Source organism: Thermobia domestica, chromosome 16 (genome assembly GCF_964235325.1).
Source record: "Thermobia domestica chromosome 16, izTheDome1.hap1.1, whole genome shotgun sequence".
Taxonomy (NCBI): Eukaryota; Metazoa; Arthropoda; class Insecta; order Zygentoma; family Lepismatidae; genus Thermobia; species Thermobia domestica.
In genome coordinates, this window is record NC_137469.1 from 145,476,813 (window position 1) to 145,489,877 (window position 13,065).

General features: G+C 38.4%; 1 protein-coding gene across 1 annotated transcript in view; it reads right to left on the minus strand.

Annotated features, from left to right (window-relative positions):
- LOC145672648 (uncharacterized) overlaps positions 1-12,309 on the minus strand; it is a 335,313-nt gene extending 323,004 nt beyond the window's left edge. Inside the window, exon 1 of the mRNA XM_081741811.1 lies at positions 12,227-12,309. Within this exon, the coding sequence (XP_081597937.1) occupies positions 12,227-12,228 (2 nt within the window). The 5' untranslated portion in view covers positions 12,229-12,309. The remainder of the gene's footprint in view (positions 1-12,226) is intronic.
- Between the last annotated feature and the right edge of the window lie 756 nt (positions 12,310-13,065).

The following is a 13,065-nucleotide window of genomic DNA, read 5'->3' on the forward strand; positions in this document are numbered from 1 at the left end:
GGTGTGAATTAGGAAAACCTTATTCAGGATGGCAGGCTTGAGAAAGTTTTTCACACTTTTTCGACCGAGTGCTCTCACCAGGAATCGAACCAGGGATCGCTCACACTAGTGCTCTCAAACGGGTCAGCTCGGCTCGGGTCGGGTTACGTCAACTCGGGTCGGATTGTCGGGCGGGTCAGTCGGGTCAGCTCAGGTCGGGTTGTCGAGTCAGGCTACTCGGGTCGGGTTATTCGGGTCGGGTTGTCGGGTCGGGTCAGTCGGGTCGGGTTGTCGGGTCGGGTCAGTTCACTTTGGTGAACTGAGTTTAGGTTGAGCTTAAACTCGGCTCGAGTCGAAAGCTGCTGTTTTTCACTAGCTGCCTAATTGAAAATAGCAATTTTCAATTGATTTTATAGAAAACAAAAATCTATTTTGAACACTTGCAGCTAGTGTTTTTATGGTAAATGCTTATTTTTGTACTCATTTGTACTTTAATTTTTAAATGTGGAAGATTGATTTCACCAATCGACTGTAATATTAATATCTACGCCAATATGGAGTCTGGATTTAGAGCAAAACTAGAAGTTGTTAAGCAAGGCCAAAAGAAAGATTGGATATGGACGAACAAGCCCAAGCAGGGTTGCAGTAGCTCAGTGGTAGAGAATTCATGTCTTGTGCATGGTGTCCATGGTTCGATCCCAGCTTGTGCTAAGTAGGCTTTGTAGTGGAGAAACGTTGTGTAGTGGGTTTTCTCGGGGTTCTCCTGTTTCCTCCCACTTTCTTCATTTAACCATTTCATTCATTTCTCATGGGCACCATATCCCTTAGCCTCGGTGCAGAATCGAGGGACCTTAAACTGAATATTTCATTTTATTGCACCAAGCCCAAGGACACCGATACAAGAACAAGATAAAGATTGGATATGCAAGACGAAGTGCATAGTAATATTGCTCTTGGCCTTGTTTTGGTGATCACCAAGTAGCGATGAGCATATTTTCTTGCTTTCCGTATAGTAAAAAAGACCATAATCAAAATCGCACTTGGTCTTTATTTGTACCGATGAGGCAAGCATTCTTAGCTCTTGTATAGCATGAAAGACCACTAAGACTACGAAATGCAGGACCAAGACTTGTCTGCAAGACAAAGAATAAGACGCAGTATTGATGACCAAGACCCAGGGTGCGAATTGTTTGAATTTGATTTGTAGGGCTGAAAGTGATGAAATAAAATTAGTACTTTATAATTAATTATCATACTGTATTTTTAAATTTTAAATTACAAAATTCATATTATGTATCTTCTTACGTGCAACTATATATACTGTAAAATACGTTATAATTACCGAGAAAGAAAAATCAAGTGGCACGGGTCCCGGAATCATAAGAACCTATTTTGGAATGAAAGTTGAAGGGTTGGAAAAAATCACAGTTGTTCTCCTGTTTCCTCAACCCTTATCATTGTAGTTGAACGATTTCCTTTTCTCTCCGCCAAGAGACTCTTGCTACTGCCTTCCGAAAAGACCCCCTGCCGTCCGAGCAGGTGAGAACACTGACCTTGAAGAAAAATTTCGTCACATAGAACTAAGGCAAGAAAAAAAAATCTCCCACGTCGGACATTGGTATCAGTTATAAAAAGTGCCAAATATTGGTATCATATAACCAGTTATTGGTATCACATAACCAAACCTCAAAAGTGCCAAATATTCATTAAGATACATATACAAATCCCCCGCTTGATCTAGCTAGTGGTTAACATGTAAGTGCGTTTGCACACGGCAAAGATAATATCGGTGGAAGCACTGATAATGTCGGCGGTCAAATCGACTTCAATGTACTCAAATCGTAGCTTGCACACGCCACCGATATTATCGGCCGATCCTCCGACACGCAGATGCTGTCGGCCAAGCCCCGGATAATGTCGGCGGTATCCCCGACACCGATTTTGTCGGGGGCAAATGTTTCATTATGATTGGATGCACATGCGGCCGATAAGGTCGGCTGGCAAGGGGGTTAGATGAAGAGAGTGAGTGACAAGGCGCTGTGTATTTTTGTTTCGTTTCTTGTCTGTGGAATTTTGTTGTTTCCATTTTTTTCTATTACAATTGTATAATAATATTATTATTATCTTGTCCTACAAACAACTTCGGAACAGCTTATTATTTTTTTACAGTTTCTGTTTTGGTGTTTCCCTTTATTAAATACTAGCAGCGTTCACCCCGCTTCGCTGCGGTCACCCCGGAACGCAATAAACTTTGTTACTTAGATATTTTTTACTTTTTCGCTTTCAAGTGATATGATAAAAACCATAGAAGATTGCAGTAAATGTTAACATTATATCGCCTGTCATTTATGTTAACCCGCCCCGCTTCGCTGCGGTCACCCCGGAACGCAATAAACGTTGTTACTTAGATAATTTTTACTTTTTCGCTTTCAAGTGATATGATAAAAACCATAGTAGATTGCAGTAAATGTTAACATTATATCGCCTGTCATTTATGTTAACCCGCCGAGTGACACGGTCATGCGGGTTGCATATAAATACGTTTATTTTTACCTATGATGAACTAACAAAGGATTTGTACGTTATGGACACTTGAATGGTCAATTATCTCAAGACACTGGTAATTAAAAATTAAAGTGATATGATAAAAACCATCTAGGGTCCAAATCCTAATAACCCCCCAAAAATGAAAGAAATTGGTTCAGCCGTATTAGCGTGATGAGGGAACAAAGGATTTGTGCGTTCTCTTTTATATATAAGAAGAAGTATAAAATGTGGGAAATCTGAAGAATACTGGTTTCCCTCTAAATAGCTATTACCAAATAAAATATAGGAAATTTAGATAACCAATTTCTTGATTATTTTCCACTTCCTTTTCTTTATTTTAGTTCTTTCTCTCTCTCTCTCTCACACACACACACACACTCTTTGATGGTATATTTTTTAATCTATTAATGCATTTAAATTTAATACATTCTGGAAATTAATTTAAGCGTAATTTTCAAATTTTGATACACTGTTAACATTTTGATACACTATAACTGTTAGCATACACTGGAAAAAATCCTGATTATTATTACTTCCTTTTATTTTCATCAGAATTGTGTGCAAATCACTTTTCCCGGTCCCACTCAATAAGCAATGATTGAATAGAATATTTGTTGACAAGTCAAAGTAGAATTATTATTATTTTGAAACGAAACCAGCACAATCAAACACTCTTTCCAAAGCTCCAAGGACAAGTTACTCATTTGGCATTTTCTTGATTGTGATCTCAACAATAGGGATGTGACTTCGTGCTTTAATTGTTGCAGATTTTTTCTCTCATTTCCAAAACTATCCCAAATCCCCCATTTAAAAAAAATAATTTCTGGAATGGCAATTGAAAACAAAGACCAAAGCTATGTATCCAAGTTTTCCCTCTCCCCTTTATATCGGGCTCGACCCCCTGATAGAGTTCTACAATTTAGTACATTGGCTGGATGAAAAGGTTGTGTATTATTGCATTCTTACCTTTCTAGTTTTGCTTAGATTTTTAGAGATGGCAAGAATTTTTCCATTCGATATTTTAACCCTCATTGAACTTGTGGAATATAGACCTTGCATATGGGATAAGATAACAGACTCTTTGAAGGACAGAATTGAAAAGCAAAAAGCATGGCGAGAAGTTTATGCAAGCCTTGTCCAGGATTTTGAGTTCATGGACAAAAAGAAACGAGAAACGACAGGTATGTATGCAACAGCGCAAATCTGTCTTCAACACTGGGGGGGGCGGGGTAAGATCGTTCCCACGTTATATATATATACAGTGGCGGATCCAAGGGGGCTATAGGGGCTATAAACCCTCTCCCTTGACGCTCAGATATACACTGGATAAAATGGGCTTCAATCCTGTTTTACACTGGATAAAACGGCTAAATATGGTTTAGCCCCTCCCTTGATCATATCCTGGATCAGCCCCTGTATATATAGCGATGTTCAAAATATTTCTGTAGTCGAGAAACAATGCTGTGGAGGATCAGGGGAGCATAGTTGTCTTCAACATTGGGAGGCGGGCAGATTTGAGGCTTATTCTGAGTGGACATTAATTTCATCTCACTTTCCTTTCTGGCGATCAGACACAAATAATCAAATTTCTCTCCACAAAAACACATTTCAAATCGGATTATAGGGGGCGGGGAGAATGTCCCCTGTTCCAAGATTGGAGGGGACATGTCCCCTTCATCTCCCTGGGATTTGCGCCACTGTATGTATGGAGCAATGTAAAACACAATTACTAATTGAATCTTATCAATTAATCTACTATGACATTAGCATTAATTGCATGGAAAACAAAATAATATACATACAACATGTAACAGTGTTTCAACAAAAATTAAAGCTAATATAGTTTGCAATGTACCGCAGCATCAATTCTCATCGAAACGAAAATATCGAATATTTATATTTAAAACTGCACTGATAAATCTAAAAATGTTTAGGCATAGGACTATTATTTCTATGTTTTGTACCGTCCTCCACACCTCTTCAAAACAGTTTTTGTACTCCTTGTTTTAAAAAATAATTTTCTCAATTATTATTATTTTTTATTTGTTTTCATATATGGAAAAGATTTTTTTTGTGTGTTTGTCGCTTACTTCGCTCATCACCGGCAACGATATTGTCGGGGCTTCCACCGATATTGTCGGCGTCGTGTGCAAAGTACGCCGACACCGACACCGATGTGATCGGGGCTTCCTCCGATTTTGTCGGTATCGTGTGCAAACACGCTTAGACTTCGGTACACGTAGTCTGGGTTTAATTCCCAATGGGAGTGCATTTTGGCGTTCACTCAGTGTCGTAACCTAGTGCTCTCAAACGGGTCGGGTCGGATCAACTCGGGTCGGGTTGTCTGGTCGGGTCAGCTCGGGTCGGGTTGTCGGGTCAGGCTACTCGGGTCGGGTTGTCGGGTCACGCTATTCGGGTCGGGTTGTCGGGTCACCTCGGGTCGGGTCAACCGGGTCAGCTCGGGTCGGGTTGTAGGGTTAGGTCAATCAGGTCGGGTCAGTCAATTCGGGTCACGGGTCGGGTCGGGTCGGTGTTCAACACGACCCGACCCGACCAGTTGAGAGTACTAGCTCACACCAAGCTAATACAAGTGTGTATACTTGTGAATAGTCTTTGTATTCTATAGCATAAACTTGACTACTTACATGTAGCTAATAAAATAATATTTACGTTTATTTCCGCGCAGGTTGTCAGAATATATTCAAGTTTTGATGCACTTACTCTGGATAAACTATAAAATTTACATAATCTCTCTGTTAGTTATTGTTTCAATGTATTTAATGATTTATAAATTTCCTGATCGCGTATTGTAAACCGAAGTTAATCATTCTAGAAGAATGTTGTACCGTGCTTTGATAATATCTTGTAGCCTGTCTTCTTTAGCCTCGAAACAGTTGTGGGACTTTAAACTAAAATAAATCTTATAGCATGAATAGAAAAATGATTTCAAGATATTTAGATGGAAAATAGAGAAAACTAGTTGACAGAAAGCAAATATAATGAAACAGAAAATATCTGAAATGTAAGACAGGGAAACTAATATTAGTGTTAATTAAAGAAAGAAACAAATTGTAAGGAAACCGTATTTGTGGAAGTATATACTACAGTCCATATGGAAGAACGGGAAGACAGTCAAAATATCTGATCTTCTGTACACTTATTTTTCCAGTGCACTTAATTCGTGATTGTTGAGTACATTTTGCTAAAAACACTTATTTATTTAAAGCCTCTCCCCCCAAAAAAGACAAAACCGTTCCATGTCTACCGGAGATTTTTGCTCCTAGAACGAAGAAAAAACTTCAGACATGTCAAGTCTGATCTGTTGATTTTGGATTTGTAGAATGCGACTTACTTTCAGTGGTGTAAGGGTTATAGCAGAGTGAAGATTTCAAACTGAGAACAGACATCTGTGGAGCAAAAAGGCAAAAAGTATTTACTACTGGATCGGAAGGTTAAAAAAAAAATCTAACATGTATTGCGTATTTGTTAATCCAATGCTGATTCTTAAACTCCGCTCTGTACGATTAATAATAAAATAATGTATTTCATCAGCACGTCTAATCACATTTTCAGCAGAACATATTTGACTCCCTGGTGATTAGATGTTCCAGAAAGTGTCTCGGTTTCCTTTTAAGTACAATTTAATTTATTTAATATTACGAAAGTATCCTATTTGTTATATGTTGTTTTTTATAGACTCAGTGACACGTTACGAAGACTTCAAGCATTACCAGCACTGTGCTTCTCCCGAATTTCCTAATCTATCGTCAGCAAAAAGACAGGGACTCTCGACCTCCATTTCGATCTAAACCTTCGAAATATTTCTAACTAAATCTCTAACTGGACCTGAATCTAACTTTGCTTCCAGTTCCATTCCGAACTTTTCATTCGGAATGAACTTTTTTTTCTGATTCATAACTATACTTAATATAAAGAATTCATGGTATTTATTCCGATGAAACCCTTTGAAACTAATTTCAACCGTTCTATTTTGGATATAAAACCCAAACTGAAATCAAAAAGGAAATCACACATTCGCGCCTAGCGAAATTCTTCAAACTGTCTCTTCTTTCGCTTCACTTCCACTTGAAATAATTTCCCCCTTAACTCAGTTTCAATTAGGTACAATAAGTAGGAATTTGGCAGCAGATTGTCATTCCCGCCGAAAACGGAAGGACTGACTGAAAATAGTATACACTAGTTAGCCAAAATCAGCTCTTCAAACTTTTCACTTTCGATTTCATGTTCCTTTCTATTTAACGTTGAATGCACGAATTGAACTATCGGCATTTCCTGATGGTACAAAATTCGTAAAAGGCACTAGTGTTAATTTTTCAAATTGAGAGTATGGTGTGTTCCAAGTTAAGGGTAACTTGCCATTTTGATTTGGTAATTTCTTGTTAAGTATGAGATTTTGTGAGGGTGCAGAACGCACTATACTATATGGCAAGTTCAATGTTAAATTTGTCTTCTGAGGCACATTTTCGATCTTAAACTTGCAATTTTGAAGTCTTGTTTTCTCGCTTTGAGTGATGGTACAGAACTTTTGTAAGAAGGTGTAAAATGGGATAAAACTCGCAGATAACGATGGTACTGCCAAATCTTCAAAATGAAGTTAGTGGCTGAAACACCATGAACTTGGATCACCAGATTGAATTTTGAATTTCTCAACAATGGTGAAGGTACAGTGCTTTCATAATCACGGTGCAAGAGATTGTGCTAAACGATGAGATATATGACAATGAATTATGAAATGGCAGCATTCCAAGTTAATGAAAGATTACACATCTTTGCATTTTCAGGACAGTTTTTGCCACTATTCTCAATGATAAGCTGTTTAATGCGCTGAATGTTTCCAGGATTAAATGCTGAGTGGTAGAATCTGCCACGATCGGGGTTGTCAGTGACAGGCGTACCGTCATTTTTGAGGCTCTTGCATCATTTAAATGTGTTATTGCGGCTGAGTGTCTCATTACCGTATTGTGATTAAAGTCTTTTGTAAATTTCAGCTTATTCTATGCTCTACTTTACTAATAATTTCATCACCATGCGCTGTTTTGTGTACAGATTTACAATATTGGCCGTCAAATTGAATAAGTGTTTTTTGACTGAATTGCGAAGTGAATGCCGCCTATGAGTAAATGGACATAGTTTCCAGTTCCTGCTACACATACTACTTCTTCTCTATTATTTGACTTTAAACCTGTAGAAATAAAAATCCTAGATTGTCCTAGAAATAAAAGTCCTAGACCAGCATAATCGGGAGAAGGTTATAAACGAAAATGTATTTGCATGTTAATCACTTGTTTGTCTTTTTACAGTTTTGGGACAAAAACACTATAACTGCTCATATTCATATTCAAATTGTGGAGGCGTAGGGGTAGGGTTCAATTTCAAGGCAACATGTAACGAAGTGGTATCTTGCCTTTGAAGGACGGACCAATATTCTTAATGACAACCTTGGATACAATGGCAGACTCCGTACCTCAACAACTGATGTGGTCTGTGATCGTGTGAATGAATGTATTCGCCTGGACAGAATAAGAACTTTACGCTCTATATCAGCTGAGTTGGGACTATTATATGACATTGTGCAGAAGACTGGTTAACGTCCTTAAGTATAGCAAAGTAGGATCGAAATGGGTGCTATGGGCATTATTCGAACCATAAGACTATCAGAATGCTGACATCGCTGGATATTCTGAAGCGCTACGCAGCAGAGGGTTACAATTTTCTCTCCCGGGTAGTGATGAAACAACATTACATTTGATCATTTTATTAAGAAGCAGGTATCCATGCCATAGAAGATACATCTCCTTAACGGTCTTCAGGGATGAAAACATTCAAAGTGGTTGCTTCGTCCAAAAAAGTTTTGTGCTATATTCTACGAAGTAGCTGTGCTACTGATCAATTATTTGGAACTGGGAGAAACAATGAATACTGAAAGGTATTGTTGATAGGATTCTTCTTAAGTTGTGAGATGCCATCAGACGAAAACGTCCTGGTCTCCTCCGCTGTCGTGTATTTCTTGTAGATGATAATAGAAAACCCCATTCAACACACAAAACACTTGAGTGTATTCAGCATTTAGACTGGAAATGACTAGAGCGCCCACACTATAACCCTGACCTGGGCCCCAATGACTTTCGCGTTTTCCCTGCTCTAAAGAAGAATATGGCTGATCACCGTTATCTGTCATGTGATAATGTCAAAACTGCTGCCTCACAGTGGCTATGAGAACTTGACATGAATTTATGCGCAATCGGTATGGAATATCTCATCTACCATTGCGACATGTGTTTGAAGAAAAAAGATGACTACATCAAGTACTAATGTTGAGTGCCCTATATCACCCCCGTATTGAAATGCTAATGAAATTATCTAACGGAACTATTTATCATTGCAACCTATAAACAGTTGTGACCAGCCAGATTGTGTTCGTTCAACTGAATATTGTGTTTTCAATTATTCTCGGCCTTCTGGATAGGCAGTTCCCTAACTACCTCATAGTGCTGAGTCAACATCGGAAATCGTTACTGCTTTCTCCGGGAATAAGGTACCCTGCATGTCGAATTTGGGAACTGTAACAATTCGGCTAAGGAGGGTCTCACTAATATTTTAAAAATTACATATCTAGCCTATTTCCTTTTTTAATGCTTTCTATTCACACAAACAATGTGTTGATATTGACTCCACATGATGCAGAGCAAGAGCTCGAACAGAATCAGCATGTAACTTCTTCGCTAAAATTTTACGTAGGATTAAGTATAAAGCTTCAGGGAAGTAACCTTTTCGAACATGAACGTATAATACATTTTTGGTGATAAATTATAAAGAAAATGCCATAACATTATCACAAATGGAACATACTGCGTGTAAGAACAATCCATTTTCAATGTAAATGTAGGAGGAAAGGCTTAGCACTGTTCAGCTTCCCTGTCTATGCCACTGGGCCTAGGTGAATTGTGATTCTTCCATCCTGATCTGCGAAACTGAAGTCTCCCGTCTTCCTATAGTACGGTACCAAATTTAATTGCGAGTCCTTCACAATATTTCTTTCATAATGAATGCATACGAAAACTAAGAAAGAGTGATGATATAGAATACTTTTGGTGTTTTGGCTATTGTGTTACGAAAGAGAGTGAAACAGGAATTGCGTACAATGTTAATTTATCATGATTTTCCTAGAAATTAGAGTCGAGTTAAGTTAGATCAGGTTACAGGGAAATAAACATTAATTGCAGAAAAAATACAAAATATTTACGATTTTCCAACAAATTAGAGGCAGGTATTGATTAGGTTAGGTCATATATTAAATAGATTAGATTAAGTTAAGGACAACTAAAATTGCAAGCAAATGGGAGCCGTTTTTATGCTTTCGTACTTAACACTAACGTGCCTCAGAAAGTACAGGTGCAGAATACACCGTCATAAAAATATTATTTTTACGGTTAAAATGAATGAGTCCATTTGAAACAAAATTGTCTAAAATATAAACTTCCACTCTAAGAACAGTTCTGCAGAATGTGGAAACACTTATTTTATAATTACAGGTGTAACGTTACTAGTGTCAAACCACTAAAAGGGCAATTATTTTTGCTAAATAAGCGAACGCATTTCAAAGACTATTGTGTAACATACGAATTTCCTCCCGTGAAATATTTTTGCATGACGTACAGAATCTGTGTTTTGTGTTTACAAGTATAGAGTTACCATTGTCAAAATCATTACAAGTACTTCAACTTATGTTATTGTATGCAATATTACGAGCTTTTACACTATCCTCGTTTATGTGTATATCCTTCGTCGCTGACAAGTCTGCACCCTTCCGATGCAATCCCGCATGGACAGCTTGCTGCGCTCCTGTACTGCCTCAGTTAGGGATTATTCTCTCTTTTAGTAGCTACCAAGCACAAGTTGGTGTGTGTTTTTTGTATACTCGTTTCCTATTGTATCAAAACCTAAGAATCGAACATTTGCATGCACTTGAGCTTGAGACCACGTGAAAAAGTCTCTGCAAATCACTGCTTTGTTGCTTTGCTGCTAGAAGTTACTGTTTTGAAAACCAGTGCCATGCAGCTCTTGATGCAAGGAAATATGGTATGGATGAAATGTGTTAGCCTTCAAAATCCTTGATATCGTAGTTCCGCTGACACCAACTTGCCTGATACTTCTGTGAGGATTAAAATGGAAAGCTGCAAGTACATCAGCAGACCTATTATCTCGAACAGGCCGAGCTATGTGTTCATTCCTGTGACTGCTAGAAGGCTAAAACATTTCCACTTCTGCGTAGACGTTCGGCAAGGTTGCGAAAAATATGTCTTGAACGACGTTCCCGATCGGGATACTTAGCAGCATACACACGAGATGCAGCAGAACTATTTCGTTGGCACTCACCCAACACCATGAGCATATCAAATGCTTCTTCGTTTGTGAAAGACATTTCAACTTACATGCTACGATTTGGCAATGCAAAGTAATTGACAGAAATGCGCACAACCACAAGGAATGTACGTTAACAAATCCTGACTTTTCACACAATCCCTTCAACGACGCAACGTCTTGCAACAGACAACGGTGAATGACACCAAGATTGGAGTGGCGTATTCATGTTATCAGTGGAAGTTATTCGACTCCCCTTTCCGTTGGAAATTTTCGAGTTTTCACCTTACTTTGGACCCCTTTTTGGGACACGCAGTTTCTTCTTTTTTTAGACCATGAGTCACCATGTGGCATATCATTGGAAAGCGTGTGTCTTGCACTTCCCGCAAATGTGACGGTGCTTACATTATCTTAATTAGTAAACTCCGTATACTCTATTTCGCGCACCCTCATTTTTTTTCTTTTTTGAAGAAACGGTGCATGGAAAACTGTAGGTAAAAATGAAATGAAATCTTCAAATTTTATGTCCCACGGGTATGCCGGTTAGGCTAAAGGAGACGGTGATGATGAGAGATGAGTGAAATGGTGGAAGGAAGAAAGTGGGGGAAACCAGAGAACCCCGAGAAAACCCACGAGCACGGTGTTTGTCCACCACAAAGTCCACACGGCGCGAGATGGGATCGAACCAGGGACCCCAAGCACCAAAGGTGAACGCTCTATCACTGAGCCACTGTGGCCCCAAAAAACTGTAGATAGTACGGACAAATGTTTCGTAGGGCAATCTAATTTACCCCCCACCTTTTCGAATGTGCATTCGAAACATATCGTTCCCATTTCAAAATCGCAAGAACGGAGCATGTGCCTCCCATTACACCACGAAGGGGAGCTTTCGGGATTTTGTAAATAATTTCTACGGATTCTTTGGACCCACATTTGTGATGCACTTTTTTATTTCAACTTGATAGCATGTACCGTTATCAAGAAAACGGTAGTGCCTGCGACGCTTTGAAACACCTTGTATAAGACGTGGACTACAGTAACGTGGGATTCGTACCACATAAGCTCCCGCAGAGAATCGAAACCGGATCTCCCACGTCAAAGGCTTGTTCGCTAACAGTCGTACAATTATGAGTAAAATGTATTACCTAGGAGTTGAAGCACATGGGAATATACGGTACGACAAAAATCAACTCATCACGGCAACAAAACATCATTTCAATAAATTAAAATTCCTATCTATAGGCATCATTCTACAACTTTCTAGATGATTGCGAAAATCTACAGAATTTATTCATTCCTTTTAATATTTAGAACTTACATGCTGAAGTAAATTAATATGGGAGAGCATATAAGAATTAGACACACTTCTTTTTAATGCTGTCTTTTCACTTCACTTCAGCGTTGCCATATAATGAATATATGGTCAGAAATGAAACACAAAATCCGTTTGCAAAATACAAAAACGATGTTCCATTCTTTAGTTAACACATATAAGTTTCTAATAAAAACATCTAGTGAGAGCGCTTTAGTTTTCAATATCCATTGTTATCAGACATGTTTAGAAAATTACAGCAATTATTTTCAAATTATTATGACCATTTGCAGCATAGCAACATAGGGTGCTGATGAAATTTAGGCACACCACATGTTGCAAAATGTACAGGTAACATTCAACACTCCGTATTGAAACACATATTTATAAGGAACACATTTGCACAGGTGGCAGAATTAATAGTGAGTTATACAACTACATTTTATGTTTAGAAATGTAGTTACTAGTAGAAAATTCTTTCAAGTGCTATACAATGGTTAAAATAAGTGATTGTATATGAAAGATGACTATTATAGGATGGCAGAATCTTGTACACAATGTACAAAAGGTACTTTAATATCACAGTATTGCGAGGGGTGATAATGCTTAGAAAAGAAATTAAAGCAAAAGGCTACACACACCACAAAAAATCTTTTAAGTCTAAGTAGCGCTGTCGGAAGATCCTTCTTCTACCTTCAGCTTAGTTCCAATACGAAGAGGGTTTAAAACAGGGCGCAAAATTTCCGGTTACCAGGTCGCCATTGGCGACTAGAAATTAAGCGCTGGCGACCAGAGTTTAATAGGAATGGTTTCTGCCTAAACTTATAGGGCTACACAGTTTCTCT